Source organism: Tursiops truncatus, chromosome 4 (assembly GCF_011762595.2).
Source record: "Tursiops truncatus isolate mTurTru1 chromosome 4, mTurTru1.mat.Y, whole genome shotgun sequence".
In the NCBI taxonomy this organism is placed as follows: Eukaryota; Metazoa; Chordata; class Mammalia; order Artiodactyla; family Delphinidae; genus Tursiops; species Tursiops truncatus.
This window is the reverse complement of record NC_047037.1, coordinates 7,646,801-7,662,113: the sequence shown is the minus strand read 5'-3', so window position 1 is coordinate 7,662,113 and position 15,313 is coordinate 7,646,801. Positions and strand designations below refer to the sequence as shown.

Below are 15,313 nucleotides of genomic sequence, written 5' to 3'. Positions count from 1 at the left end.
CTTACTTTCTGTATTCCTGATGCTCTGACACTTGGGGGCCTTACAGACCCTGGGGGGAGACTGCCCTTCCCAGGGCTAGCTAATTCCTAAAGATAATGACAACTTACCTATGAGTACGCCTTTCATATGAAAACCAACCCATCCCAAGTTTATGCCCTTAACCACCTCCTTATCTAAATCTCACACACTAAGCCAACATTTCCCCTGTTCTAAATCATCCCGGGGCCAGGTACCAGGTAACTAAAACCAAAGTTAAAGCCCCCCAGAATTATTCAAACTAGCCAGTCCCAAACTGTTCCCTCTGCCCTGCCTTGCCTTCCCCACAGAAACCCCAGTAAAGGCTGTGGCACCCCAATAAAGAGTGAAGCCCTCTCTGCACTTCTGACGAAACCTGGTGTTCCTGCCGGGAACTGTCAGTAACCTTAAACTTTCTTTTCAATGCATTGATCTCTCCCTGTTGTCTCTCAGTCCCCTTTCGAAATTAAATTAAGATCCAGGCAGGAAACAAATTGTATTTCACCACCCCTTTAAAATTAGAAAGCCACGTGACTTATTTTGGCCATAAATTGCCAGGGGAAGTTTTAAAACACGGCATCTTCTGTCAGATTATCTTTTTCCCATCAAGGAAGACATATTTTGAGCAAAGCTTCCATCAGTCTGGACTCTGATAATAAGCAGAGACGCGTGGTAACTCAGATGTGTAGAAGGAGCGAGAAGTAGCAGTGATGTCATAAGACACTGAGATTTTATATTTTCATTGATATATAATCTCGGTTATCCTGACTGTGATTATAGCTTTGGAGATTTTTTCAGAGTATTCCAGTTTCTACACACATTGAGAGTATTTGAGAAATAGAAGGCAGTGACCATACTACCAGAATCCAGGTTGGCTGGATAATAGAGAAGACAATTCAAAAGCCCTGATTTTCCTTCTGAGCTTCTAGAACCATTTATATTTAGAAGGAAAAGCTCAGAAGCCAAGGGTTGTGACAGGTTATTACGCATGAACATGTTCTTAGTTAATAAGACCACACATTACAACAGTCAGTCAACAATATTTATTGTGTACAAAGAATTGAATTAAGTGTGTTAGAATATCAAAAAAAGGAGAAATAGATGATTATAATAATCCCTTATAACATATGCTGCTTGTTACAGGTTTCAAAGATTTTGCACAAATATTTTCTTCTACTGGAAGTAGGTAGGGAAAGTATCATCCTTGTTTTACAGGTGAGGAAATGGGAAGTCACAAAGATTAAATGATTTGCCCAAGGTCACATCAAAGTTACAAAGGGGATAAGTGGTGGAGACAAATCTAGGACACTTGGAGTAGATGTTCTTTTGTATCAGCCTATTAATTAAAATAGTTACTTCTCTGGAGGGCTAAAATTCTTGTTGCCAGAAAAAGGTTTATGAATATTTTCAAAGCCTATAGTCAAACGCATGAACATACAAGAAGCATTCGTTTGTGCCATGGTATTCGTGAATGCTATAGGTAGAAAATGGACGTGAAGACCTAAAACCATCAAACAGGTATAGGGATTTCTAAAGCCCCTTTCAGTCTCATCCAGACTGAAAAAACAGCATGCAGTGTAGGGGAGGCGTTGGTTCAAAACCTCAGGAGCTCCTGGGGTGAAATCTGAAACTGGCCCCATACACAGAGTGCAGGGAGAGACCAAAGAAAGAGGCAGACCTCTCCAGATGGGTAGATGGCAGGTGTAATAGGCAAGAGAAGTTACATATGAGGCTTGTCTTGAGCAGCTGCAAAACAATAGAACTTCACACCGCCCACCAGAACCTTGAACATTTATACAGAAGCCTTAATGATGTTCAGTCCCAGTGGTTTCAACACCACATTGTTCTGTCAAGGCTGGGTCCCTGAAAACAGCTCCGGCTGTGTGTGTGGAGAGGGACTGGGATTGCCCGGGTCCAGCTTGCAAGTAAACCAGGGGTCAAGCCCTCTCCATGACCTCCCCCAACAGGGAAGAATCAACATTAAAGGAAACAATAACAATTGCCATTTATACGTGGCTTTAGTTCTCAAGTGATTTTCATGTATGTTTTTCACTTGTGTCTTACATTTTCGCTGTAAAGATTTGTCAAGTTGAGACCAGATATTGTACCCATAAGTCCTAAACTCTTATGGAAATACATAGAATAGGTGAAAACAGATTCTTAAATCAAATTTTGGGATACTATTATAAGGCAACCTCCTTTGAAACTTGAAATTAACAAATTGATGTGGAGATTTTAACATGTGGACTTATGTTCCCTTCTAATGAATCTGGGCTCTGTGTCTGTTTTGTTCTATCAGTTTCTAGACCAGGCGTTAAGAAACTGGTAGCTCCTAATTCCTATCTCTTGGGATACTCACTCTTGAAACCCAGTCACCATGCCCAAAGGAAGCCTGGAGAGGTTCATATGAAGAAGAACTGAAGCCCCAAAGCCCCAGCCCTGGTTGAATTCCCGGCTGACTGTCAGCACCAAATTACCACCTGTGTCAGTGAGCCATATTGGAAGTGACTCAGAAATGAGCTGTCCCAGTGAGCCCTGCCCAAACGGCAGATCTAAGAGCAAAACAAAATATTATTATTGTGGGTTTTAGGGTGGTTTGTTACATGGTAAATCAGTGACATTTGCCTAGATTGGTTTTACCTAGAGAGGCCGTCTATAGTACATAATATTGAGTACCTTGGTTTGAGTTTAGGGATTTTGTGTCTTCTCTTACATTTCAGCGTCAAAGAATGATCTCCTCTTCTGTGAACACGAGTCTCTTCAAAGGAGCCTTGGGTTTAGTGGATTGTGTGGTTATCCTGTGTTCTCATAGTGTTGCCTTACTGGGGTCGTAGAGAAAGGTCATGTTTCTACAGGATGGAAGGGTATTCCATGAAATGAGCTGGGTTTCTTTTTGCCAATTACTGGGGACAGTGGGAACATTTCCTTTAAGGAAAGGAAATGAGATTTGGGACAGATAATGAAATTCCCACTTCTCATTGTGCCTCTTTCTTGAGCCTCTTTGATTTCAAGGTGCTGAAGTATGTTTAAGGGGACTTGGTGTGCTTAACCTCTCATCAAGGGCATGTTTTAACGTCACAGTTTGGCCTCACCCACGTCACACACTTAGGAAGAGCTTTAGGTCCTTGATTGGGCCAGACCTTAGAGTTGGCTTGGACCCAACGACCTGAGTGCTGATGACTCTTCATTAAGAAAGATTTGTTCTTGGTGGGGAAAGCATGTAAGAGATCCACTTATTACATACCAATAGGATCCAAGAGGATCCCGGCCTTGAACATGCATTTAGGGCAGGAGTCTTGTCATGCCTGACAGTATGTGCTGGAGGAGAGACTATGACAGCTACTGTCTTTTGCCATAAAACCTAAGCTTTCTTTGGGGTTGCCATTCTTAAGCTCCTCCTGTCTCTCCTTTCTTGCAAGTGATTTCATGCATTTGGCAATATAGCTCAAGCCCACGACAAAACAGCTTTTACACACACACACACACACACCCCTAAAGCGCAAATTTTATGAACCGGAGACGTGGTTTACACTTCATATATTTCATATGAACTTCAAGCCACTTCAAAGGAGGCGTTTTTCCGGCTTTTAAACTGACAGCAGCAGTCTGGGTTTTCTAGAACCCGATGCAACGCCCAAACAGCAGGGACTCCCTCCTCTTTCTCTCCCCCGCTCTGCTGGAGCGGGGACCCACGGAGCCACCCGCAGTTGGCTGGGTGCGCCGCTGGGGGGACACCACCCACGTGAGCTCGGTTTCTGCCAAGCGCTGCCGACTCCGGACAGAAGGATGGGGGAGAGGTCAGGGGTGTCCGGGGGCCAGGCGCTGAGTGCCACGGGCCCGGAGACCCCACACCCCCTGCCGGCCTCTGTAGCACCGCGCCGCCCACTCAGGAATCCCCTCCCCTGCCGGGCGCTCCCCCGCCCAGCTGGCTGCGCGCTGCGGCCGGATCTTCTTGAATTTCAACACAAAGGGAATCCTCGGCCGCAGGAAGTGCATCACGAGGAAGGGGGACCGGGGGCGGGGAGAGAGAGATGCGTCCCTCCCCCTCGACACCCCCCGCTCTTCGGGAGCCCTGGGCTGCCGTGACGACACCCTCAGGGTCCCCCAGAAGCCCCACCAGCCGGGAGAATCCAAACAAGGAGCCTCCTTCCCCGCAGTAGTGAGGGGCGGGCGCTCTCGCCTCCCGCCTGGCGCCCGAGCTTCCCGGCGGCGCGGACCCGGCTGCCCTGGCTGCGGCTCTCTCACCTGTTCGCTTCACCCCCTTCTCTCCTTCCGGGTGCACTGGCACCTGGGCCGACGTTTGTTTTTCCACCCCGGGCTCTCAACTTTCCTCCTACATCCTCTTCCCTTCCAGGTTTTCTGTAGATTCCCGGCTCCGGGGGTCCTGCACTCCCAGCGGCGCTGCTCCCCGGGCTTGGGCAAGGCTTTCCCGGGAGGGAGTCCCCGCGCCAGCAAGGGGGGCGGGACCGGGAGGGACCACTTTCGTTTTCCCAGATGCTGGCCGTGCCGGGGACTCGCCAGGCTTTCTACCTGGAGGTGCTGGTCGGGGAAGGAGATGAAGGGCAGGCGAGGCTCTTTTGTGCTGCAACTATATTTATGAAGCAGCCTTACGGGTTGTACTTGACATTGTATTTTTCAAACCAATAGCAACAGCAAACTTTTCTAGAAAGGTTTTGTTCACATTTCACCACAGAGTGGGAAACCATTTATTATCCCTATAAAAAGCTATTATTTTGTTATATTCTTTTAGTTTAGAATGGCTTGGGGAGACTAATGGTAATTTGGGGAGGGGGACTGAAACACCCCTTCCGGAGCCCAGGATGGGAAGGTGGGAAGACCCCGGCGCTTTGCATCAGTTTCCCGGTTGAAAGACCCAGGGGACTGGGGAGGGGGCCTTGCAACTCACTCCAGGCTGCCTTGCTCGGGTCGCGGGGACTTCGCCTAGGCAGCTGCGCCGGAAGGGGGCCACCTCCCCCGGGGACGCCTGGCTACCTCAGCTCTCGCGGACACCGCAGGGGGACGTCCCCGCTCCCAAGTTCTGGGCGGCCGGGTACCTGCCCGACCTGTCTCCTCCCCTTCTCCAATACCACACCCACGGGACTCTGGTCTCCCCGGGAGAGGGACAGAGCGGGAACAAAGGGGTCTTTGTTCAGCGGCTCCCGGGGGGTGGGAGTCGTGCTTGCTCGCGTTTCCCGGCGCCCCTGGGAGATGGGCAGGCTCCGCGACTCCCAGCCTCGCCCAGCCTCGAGCGCCGCCCTCCGCGACCCCAGCGCCTGAGGTCAGGTTGCGGCGCCCCGGGCCACCGCGGGTTCTTCCCGGGCGGGCGGGCTGCGTGGCGGCTCCTGGCGGGCTCTGCCGCCCGCGGAGGGACGGTGGGGGTTCTCGGAGCTGGCGGAGGTGGAGGGGGCGGGAGAGGGAGCCTGCGCCCGGCTGAGCCTGGAGGTGCGGGGCGGGCTCCGCGAGCACTCTCTGGGCTGCTCCTGCCGGAGCCGCGGCGGCTGGAACCAGCTCCTTCGCTCCTTCCATCCTCCCCCTTCTCTCGAGCGGCCCCATCACTGCGCCGGGCCCCCCTCCCCTGCCGTCATCACGCTCCCCTTCTCCCTTCTTGGCACTTTCCTCTCGAACCATCCTTCTGGACAAAGTTTGATGGAGAATTTCACACCACGCTGGAAAAATGCCGGTTATGAAAGGATTACTGGCGCCCCAGAACACCTTCCTCGACACCATCGCCACCCGTTTTGACGGAACACGTAAGTCTTGCACTTCGATGAGTTGTATGGGTTTTTTTTTTTTTGAATGATTTTTCTCCTATAAATTACTTTCGTTCCCACCCTCCTTTTTGCACCAGTGGATTTTGTTTCCTTATGTTCCTGCCGAGGTGTCTTTTGTGCGGAGACTTTTCTTCCTCTCGTGGTTCGGTGTAGTATTAACACTTCGGTGTAGTTGGCCCCCTTGACTCTTAGGTTTGTAAAGTCTGGAAAAGAACCTGAAGAAAGACCGACACGCGTGTTCACTGTGGGACCCGTAATTCCTCGGTTTTTATTAATTTTATGAAGTGAAAATGAAAATTGTCCATATTGGTGAATTGCCAATCTGTCCTTCTAGAGTTTCAAGGCTCCGTAAATTATAGGGAGAGTTTAGAATGTTCTTCGTCTATGGAGCCTCATTCTGTGAGGTCTTTTGGATAGGCATGATCCCAACTGAGTTTAAGAAATGCAACTAGAATCAAGATTGCCAAGTGTAAGCTTCCCGTAGAATTCTAAACGTTATGAGTTTGTCAGAATCCCGATTCCTGCTTCTCAGGCATTGAAAGGTAGCATACCTTTCAATCTGAAATTATCCTAACACTCGAGGAGAGACTGTTGGAGAAGGAGAAGCCGGGCGTTATAAAGGTTGATCTGATCATAAGAGGAAGTTTCAACATAATTTTTTTGAGGGTGAATATTATTGGACGCTTAGCTTGTTTAAGCTTCTGTTTAAAAGCAAAGATATGGTGTGTGGATTCTTGGAGACTGTTGGGAAACGTCTGCAAGTTGTTCTCTTTCAGGACCACGGCCAGGTCCCCGTTCATTCCCAGGCTTCTCAAACTCCCCTCTTCTTGACCGGTTGGTTTCCCCTGTAATGAGGAGTCTGTACTTTCACCCCCAGCAAAAACTATCAATTGGTTTCACTATGAATATCCACACCTTCCTCCTAGCTTATGTTGCTTCTGCGTGCTATCTTTCCTTTTCTGCCTGTTACACAAGACTTGTAGAAACTCATTTGTTCTAAAGGCTAGTAGTGATTCAGGCATCATTGTTTTTTAGGATGATGGCATATTTCTTGGAGCTGATGTGAGAGAGCACATCTAACTCTATTTTCACTCCAGTCATCTGGATACACAGTCTTACTACAATGGGAAGTAAATCCTGGACTCTCGCGCTTCAGGAGTAGTTGGAAAAGTTTATATGAGGGAGAAATGAACTATTTACTGGATTTTATTCAATTTTTATTTTCAACCTCTAGACTACTCAGGGTAGGTGGTGAGCCTTTCCTTCCCCTTTTATGATCTAGATGTGTCAGACAGTATGAGTGAAGTGCAATGCTATTATTTATCTGTCTTCCTTAGATAATAATAGAAAAATATAATAAAATTTCAAATCCCTGCCAGTGACATCATACCCACCACCCAACCACTACACAAAATCACCACTGCTATCTTCATGCATGACTGTGGTTACTACTATTTGTTACCTTAGGAACTGATCAATTTCTAGTGGATGTTTGTTCTAGAAGTTGCAAATTTAAACCCAAAAGACTTTCAATATTGATCACAAGTGCATGTATTGAAAATGAGCTAACTGGTAAGTGGTAGTTGCTTATCTCATTGTTATTTAAAGTTGAATGGAACGTAGTGTGTTCCCAGCATAGCCCTGGGAATTACTGCAGGGATATATTTAAGTACCAGTTGCTAATGAGAGGGGCTTTGAATCATCTGTGTAAGGACACTTATGCCTCTTTCACTATAATATTTGATAGACAGAAGGCATGTAGAGAAGGAATGGTGTACTAGTGAATAGCTCTTTTTCTATTTTAACTACACATTAATGTGAATAAAATAGAAGGTTAGACGTTTTAAATTGTTGTTTGGGAAGACCATCATCACATAACCAGCATTTAGAATATTAGTAAAACTAAAACTGTTGGAGAGCATGCTTGGTCTGTTCTCCAAGGGTCTGTGGGATTCCTGGAGGGAACCACTTTGTATGAAATCAATCTGAAAATAAGTGAAGCAAATTTCAAAGTAATGAGTGACATCAAGATTTACTTTAGCAAAATTTTGTTGAGAACTTTTAAAGATACCCCTCATCCCAATAAACCCCACTCAAGGAAAGAGGACTGTATCCTCTTATTTGCTTTTCATTTGAATTGCAAGATGACTTGAATAATCTGAAACTTAAAAAAATACATGAAGCAAATTTAAGCCACAAATTTTGCTAACATCATGGCATATCAGTTTGCCTGCTAAATATTTAGTTTATCTTTTTCTATCTTGTATGTGTTGACACTTATTAAGTATAATTACTATCCCTGAAACTCTTTTCCTATGATCATCCTTCTTTCTCTTGATTTTTCTTATAGCAGTCATTTATTTTCTTGTGCAAGATAAAACCATTTGAAAGTTTTAAATTAGCAAAATTGCCACTCGCCCAAATAAAAATTATACTGGAGAGTGCCTAATGTTATTATACTCAAAATGTAATGTGTTTACTTGGTACATTTTCTGCCTTGTTAGGTATATTTTACAGTCATGTTAGTTTCTTATTTTGTTTTATTTTGGAAAATATCATTGAAAAACTAAGAGAGCAAACAATAACCCTAGAAAACCACCTTGCTAACTTAACCACCATGAAATATTATTATTATCTTTATTGATTTAATATTGTAATGGAAAATAATAAATCTTAAAACATCATGTAAAATTTCTCCCAGGAAAAATTAAATATATGACAAGAAAAGCCTATAACATAATCTTACTGATTTATCAGTTGAGTTATTATCATCACAGGGCAACAAAAAATAAGTTAATAATATATTTTATCACCTAGTGACACTTATTATTGAATGTAATAGGATATTTTTTCTTTTTAATATTTAAGAAGTGAGCTGTTGGTCAGGATTGAAAGTCAATAGTGGACCATTAATTGAAACTTTTTTCTCATATTCAATATAATTTTTAAAAACTATTGGAAAATATAAATCTTTTCACATAAACTACCCTGACATATATTTACTCTTGAAATATGTTCTCCTGATTTATGTTTAACTGAATGTAAATGAGACTTAGAAAAACTAAGAAGCTTGCCAATATTGAATATGTGTAGCCCATTTAGGGGAAAAAAGTAACTCCAATGAAATTCTTTGACTCATTGCATATATCCATACTTCTCACTTGAAACACTTAAACACACACACACACACACACACACACACAATATTAACATTATGACATGTATATAGTTTATTTTTACATCGTTCTTTTTTTTTTTACACATTTAATGTACTTAAAAAAATCTCTTCTGCGTAGGCTTTTGCTTTAAGTACATTAATATTAATCTGGACAAAGGGAAATGATAATAACAGAACACATAAGTACATATTTTAAAAAATAGTTTTTCAGTACAAGTATTTGCCACAGAGTACCATTTGAGAAAAACACATTTCTTTGAGGATATAAAACTTTCAAAGGGAAGTGTCCATTTTCCAACAAAATGGTGCATTAGCCTACATTTTCCAGTCACATCAAAATTTGGCCAGAACAATTCTTTCTCTTTGGGGTTAGTGAGACAAGATCTAAGCTCTAAAGGAAGTTTGTAGCCCAGTAGACTCTATCAAGGAGATTCCATTCAAAGTATTCAGAAATAATGGTGGTTTAGACATTCATTTTGTATTTGCATATGTTTTATGTACTCCTGTTCAAAATGGTCCAAGGAAATTTGTTAAATTGAAACGCTTCCTTTCCAGAGGAAACTCAATGGAGTTTCTTTTCCCCTTTATACTTTCATCAAGGTACATAGATCTCTTAACTTCAGAAGCATAGAGAGAAGAGTAATGTACCCAATGCTGTAGCAAAGGGACACAATAAGGAAGGGGACAGTGGGAACTTCCTAAGTCTTTGCTGGGCTGTAGTTAGAAGAATATCATCAGAGGCATTTAGCCAATAAAAAAGATTGAGCTCCATTATGTATGGGTCTGTCTGTAAAAGGCTGTTACATGAAAACATTCAAAGAAATACCTAGCACTCCATAGATATCTCCCCACAAATGGGAGTTCGTAAAGACTCGTTGGTATTTTTTGCATGCCACGAGTGGTCTCTTATTCCCATTCTGTGTGTTTAGAGAGACAGTTCCCACGTCAGTTTTCTATTTCCGGGTAGTGAATTACCACGCATTCAGTGGCTTATCATCTCACATTTTCCGTAGGCCAGACATCCAGGCAAAGACCAGCTGGGTCCTGTGCTCAGGGCTTCCGGAGACTACAAGGCTGAAACCAAGTTGTCAGCTGAGGCTCGAGGCCCCCTCCGAGCTCTCGTGGCTGCTGGCAGAATTTAGTTCCTTGTGGTTTTTCTCAGCAACTGGAGGCTTCCTTCCGCCTCCTGACACATGGCCTCTTCCCCAGGCCCTATTACAACAGAACAGCTTACTTCTTCACAATGACTCAGCCATAAAAAGGAATGAAGTAATGCCGTTTGCAGCAACATGGGTGGACCAAGAGATGATCATACTAAGTGAAGTCAGTCAGACAGAGAAGGACAAATATAGTATGATATCACTTATATGTGGAATCTGCAAAAAGGGTACAAATGAACTTCTGTACAAAACAGAAATAGACTCACAGATGTAGAAAACAAACTTATGGTGACTGGGGTAAAGGGGAGAGGAGGGATAAACTGAGAGATTGGGATTGACACACTACTATATATAAAATAGGTAAGCAATAAGGACCTACTGTATACCACAGGGAATTCTACTCAATACCCTGTAATGGCCTGTATGGGAAAAGAATATTAAAAAAGTTATACATATACATATGTATATGTATAACTGACTCACTTTGCTGTACACCTAAAACTAACACAACATTGTAAATCAACTGTACTCCAATAAAAATTGAAAAAAAGAATAAAAAAAGAACAGCAGGAATGCCTGTTGTTTAGAAGCTCACCTTGGTCAGGCCTACCCAGAATAATCTCCCTTTTGACTCAAAGTTGACCGATTATGGATCTTAATTACATCTGTAAAATCCCTTCTAAAATCATATGACCTGTCCAAACTCAAGGGAAAGGGACTAGATGGAGTGTTTACACAAGGGGTTAGGAATCTCGGGAGCCAGTTTAGAATTCGATCTGCTACCGGTGCTGTCCCATTGCTGTACTATTATACGAAGCCTAACGTTCTCACGTCTGTTCTTCTGTGAAGCAGATTTATTGAGCATGCTCTATGTAATTCTGTACGCACGTAAACTCTGCTGAGCTTGCATCTGCAGTCTTGGTGAATGTAAGGCCCAACTCACTGGTGGGAGGGTGTTTCTTTATATTTGGTGATGGCATATGAGTCAACCTAGCCTAGCCACGTTAGTCAGCTGTGTTAATCAGGTTCTTCATTCTCTGATCTACAAGTAACGTGGGCGACATAGGGATATTTTCAGAATATTAATCCCAGTCTCTTGACAGGGTGCTTCCTCTTTCCAGATAAGGAAGGTTACATGGGGTCTGTTGGTCTGTGTACGGGTATCTTAATCTGCACTGGCGGGCGAACCACAAAATCTGCACTGGCGGGTGAACCACAAATGTGGCATCTGCAAAGGACGCAAGACAGGTCCTTGTATTCTAAGATGACTGAGCTGCTTCCACTTTATTAACCAGTTCTGTTACTGGCTTCGTATGTGGACTGTTTTGAAACAGTATGTTTTCCATCTTTTTCTTATGCTTCTAACCATGTTTCAGATTTTAAGAAACTCCCCATTAAGCACTCTTGTATTGAGGTTGAGTTAAATTAAATAACTTTCTTTATGTAAACTATATTCCAAGTTTACTAAAAAAATAGAAAAAAAGAAAGAACAAGAGAGGGAGAGGGAGGAGAGAATAGAGAAGAGGAATGAGGAAAGGGAATTATTTATTTTCATTCTTTTGACTTTGGAGATGAATTCTTTATCTTAAAAAGGACTTATTGCATGGGTTCTCAAAACTTCCCTGCAATGAACAGAGTGTTTGATTTACAATAATTTGGATTTAGGTATTTACCAGAAATGCATTTCTTTGGATGAGTGAGATATACAAATAAGAAGAAAAATTTTATTATGTAGTCTTTAAAAATACCAGATAATTTTTTTTGTGTGTGTGTGGTACGCGGGCCTCTCACTGTTGTGGCCTCTCCCGTTGCGGAGCACAGTCTCCAGACGCGCAGGCTCAGCGGCCATGGCCCACGGGCCCAGCCGCTCCGCGGCATGTGGGATCTTCCCGGACCGGGGCACGAACCCGTGTCCCCTGCATCAGCAGGCGGGCTCTCAACCACTGCGCCACCAGGGAAGCCCCCCAGATAATTTTGTTTTGACATCATCATATAGAGGAAGATAGATAGCTAACATGTTAAGAATGGAAGTTATACCCACAATTTTTTCTAGGCTCTGGCATTTGGTGTTGCCTGTAGACCAGATCCAACACACTCTGGGAGGGCACAGTCTCTCTTAGGAAATCTTTGCTTTAGTCAAACAATCAAACATTTCTTCCATGCTATTTAATCCATGCTGACTATATACAAAGCCATTATGCTAGGATCTTTGGGATAAATCCTGCTTGTCCTTCTCTCAAAGAGGACAATAAATGTATGCACAAATCACCATCACATGGGTTGGAAGCGGATGCGACTGTTCAGGGTGAAGGACTCTGTACATTTAGATGAGGGAGGAATAATTTCCTTGTGGGGGGGAATGAGCTGGCGGGAGTCATATAGTAAATGACTTCTGGGTGGGAATGATTGGCTTATATATGATAAGGGCAAAAAACAGTATTCCATTTACTTGGTCAATTTGTGCAGCACGTGTCATTGAGCTGGAAAGGGGGGCCTTTAAGGAGAATACCAAGTATCTTAGAAGACGTGAAGGGGGCAGTGTAGAGGCAACAGGACAATGGAAAGTCAATAAGGCCAGACGAGGAACATCTTTGAAACCAGGGTGCTTTGTCATAATAAGCCATCGGAGGTGGTACACCCATGTCTCGGTAAGAGAAATGTGTTGTCCTGTATGCCTGGTGTGAAAGCTCTCAACCTTCCCATGTTGCACAGGCTGATGCATGATATGGGAGAAATGTCAACCTTGAAACTGAAGATATTTCTTTTTCTTTTTTTCTTTTTTTTAATTGAAGTATAGGTGACATACAATATTATATGTTACAGGTGTACAATAGAGTGATTCACAAATTTTAAAGGTCGTATTCCATTTATAGTTATTATAAAATATTGGCTGTATTCCCCATGTTGTACAATATATCCTTGTAGCTTATTTTATACCTAATAGTTGTACCTCTTAATCCCCGACCCCTATATTGCCCCTTCCCCCTTCCCTCCTAAAGTGTTCATTCTTTCTAGCTAGAAATTACTTGCAGCTTTCACAAGAGTTTTTACCATTTTTTCAGCTTCTACCCATTAAGGTTTACAATATGAGTGTCTGAATTTCAGCTTGGGCTCTCTGGACAAAGCTGAGAGTCCCTCAAGCCCATGGGTCTCAATGGGAAACAGCTACATTGGCTTGGTCTTGCCACTGAAAAAGCAAGATATTATTGTACTGTGTGTGTGTGTGTATCTGGCCCCTATGTCTAGATGCTTTTAATTAACTATTTTCTTAAAACATTTATTTTATATTGGAATATAGCTAATTAAAAATGCTATTTTTTTTTTTCTTTTTGTGCGGTACGCGGGCCTCTCACTGTTGTGGCCTCTCCCGCTGCAGAGCACAGGCTCCGGGCGCGCAGGCTCAGCGGCCATGGCTCACGGGCCCAGCCGCTCGCGGCACGTGGGATCTTCCCGGACCGGGGCGCGAACCCATGCCCCCTGCATCGGCAGGTGGACTCTCAACCACTGCGCCACCAGGGAAGCCCTAACAATGCTATTTAGTTTCAGGTGTACAGCAAAGTGATTCAGTTATCCATGTAGAAGTATTACCTCTTGCAGTGTTTCCAGGTGTGCATACCAAATCACCAAGACACTTCTTACTATCTGTCCTAATAAAGGCTTTACACTTGAACAAGGGTCCCCTATTACGCAGCGGAATTGCGTGTTCTTCATTTGCTTATGGATGTCAGCTCTGCCTAGGAAGCTAACTTTCTCTTAGGAAAGGGAAAGATTGATTTCTGACCACAAGGTGAGTGCTGTTCTCCTCCAGGGCTGCTCACCCCTGTGTTGTACTGTAGAATGACGCCTGTGGAGAAGAAAAAGAATTGAGGGTGTGCTAGAATTCCATCCCCGTGAAGCCACTGGAGAAATGCCAACAGACAGAGGTACAGAACTGCAACATCTGCAGAGATAGTCCGTTCACCCGGGCCATACATATTTGCTGATACAGTCTAAACACTAAGTTTTTAAATCCATTTTGGTTTAGCAGAGCCTACAAACAAAAATGATGAGACTTCAACTTTACCTGTGTTATAGTTCATACTTAGCAACTGAAGTGGTTGAAGAGTTTTCTCAATAATTTAAACAGTCAAACGTAGTTCTTGGCTTATAAATTCCCTGGAAGATAAATTTTGCTTTCCTTTTTAGCTGTTAGTACAACTATCCATCTCCCTCAAGCCCTTCAAAATTCACATGTCCCCAAATGAACTAATAATCTTTTCTAGCCCATGAAGCCTATTTCTTCTCTGGCCTCATAATTGGCATCACCACCCACCCATTCCTTCAGGCTAGAAATCTGAGTCGGCCTCGACTGCGCATGCGTCAGATTGGTTATCTGGTCTTTGAGATTTCACTTAGAAATGCCCTAGTTTGGCTTCTCATCTCCTTCTTCCTTGCTTTTACTTTAGTTTGGATCCTGTTTCTTAGCGACACAATTGCAACCTTACTCTGTCTAGACTCCCGTGGCCATAAGCTCTTATCCGACCCGCTTGCGCCCCCTTCAGTCTGCATTGTCCCCAGAGTGATTTTCCTTAAAAGCGCTATCATCATTTAATCATGTAACTACCCACCGGTTCCCTGCTACCTCTTGGAGGATGTCCAAAGCCCTTTGGGTCATCTAACCCCAAGATGATTTGGCAGCATCTTTTCCAGCCACTGCCTCCTGAGGCTGCAGACATACTCACCCCAAACACCCCACTTGCTCATCCTGGGCCTCTGCATGGTACCCATCCTGAAGGTCCCCTTCTGTCCAAACTCTTTCTGTGAGGCTCCAAGTAGAGCCAGGTGACATTTCCTCTCTGCTGCCATGTTACCTTGCCCATCCCATCCCTCCAGTCAGCTCCTCTGTGTGCTCTAATGATCTGCTTTCGGATTTCAACACTCAGCCATCAACTCCTTCAAGTCTTCCTCACTTGGACTTATACTTGGAAGAAAGTCTTTGCTCAATAAATGTTTTTTGGGGTAGAAGAATTTCATATTTCTTAAAGTCCAGGTCTGTATATTAATTGTCTTTATTTCCCTTCAGTAGTAACTGGTACTCCTTTTATACAGTACTATGTGGTTAAATTTAGTTTTGAGACATAATTCTAGACTGGCTTCTAGCCCCTCATTTTCACATGGTTGAAGTACTAATTTATTTTATAAAACTCTAA

The 15,313-nt window shown here is 43.7% G+C and overlaps 1 protein-coding gene across 1 annotated transcript in view; it reads left to right on the top strand.

Moving 5' to 3' along the window:
• The first annotated feature begins 5,172 nt into the window (after positions 1-5,172).
• KCNH8 (potassium voltage-gated channel subfamily H member 8) overlaps positions 5,173-15,313 on the top strand; it is a 386,943-nt gene continuing 376,802 nt past the window's right edge. Inside the window, exon 1 of the mRNA XM_019934429.3 lies at positions 5,173-5,765. Within this exon, the coding sequence (XP_019789988.2) occupies positions 5,690-5,765 (76 nt within the window). The 5' untranslated portion in view covers positions 5,173-5,689. The remainder of the gene's footprint in view (positions 5,766-15,313) is intronic.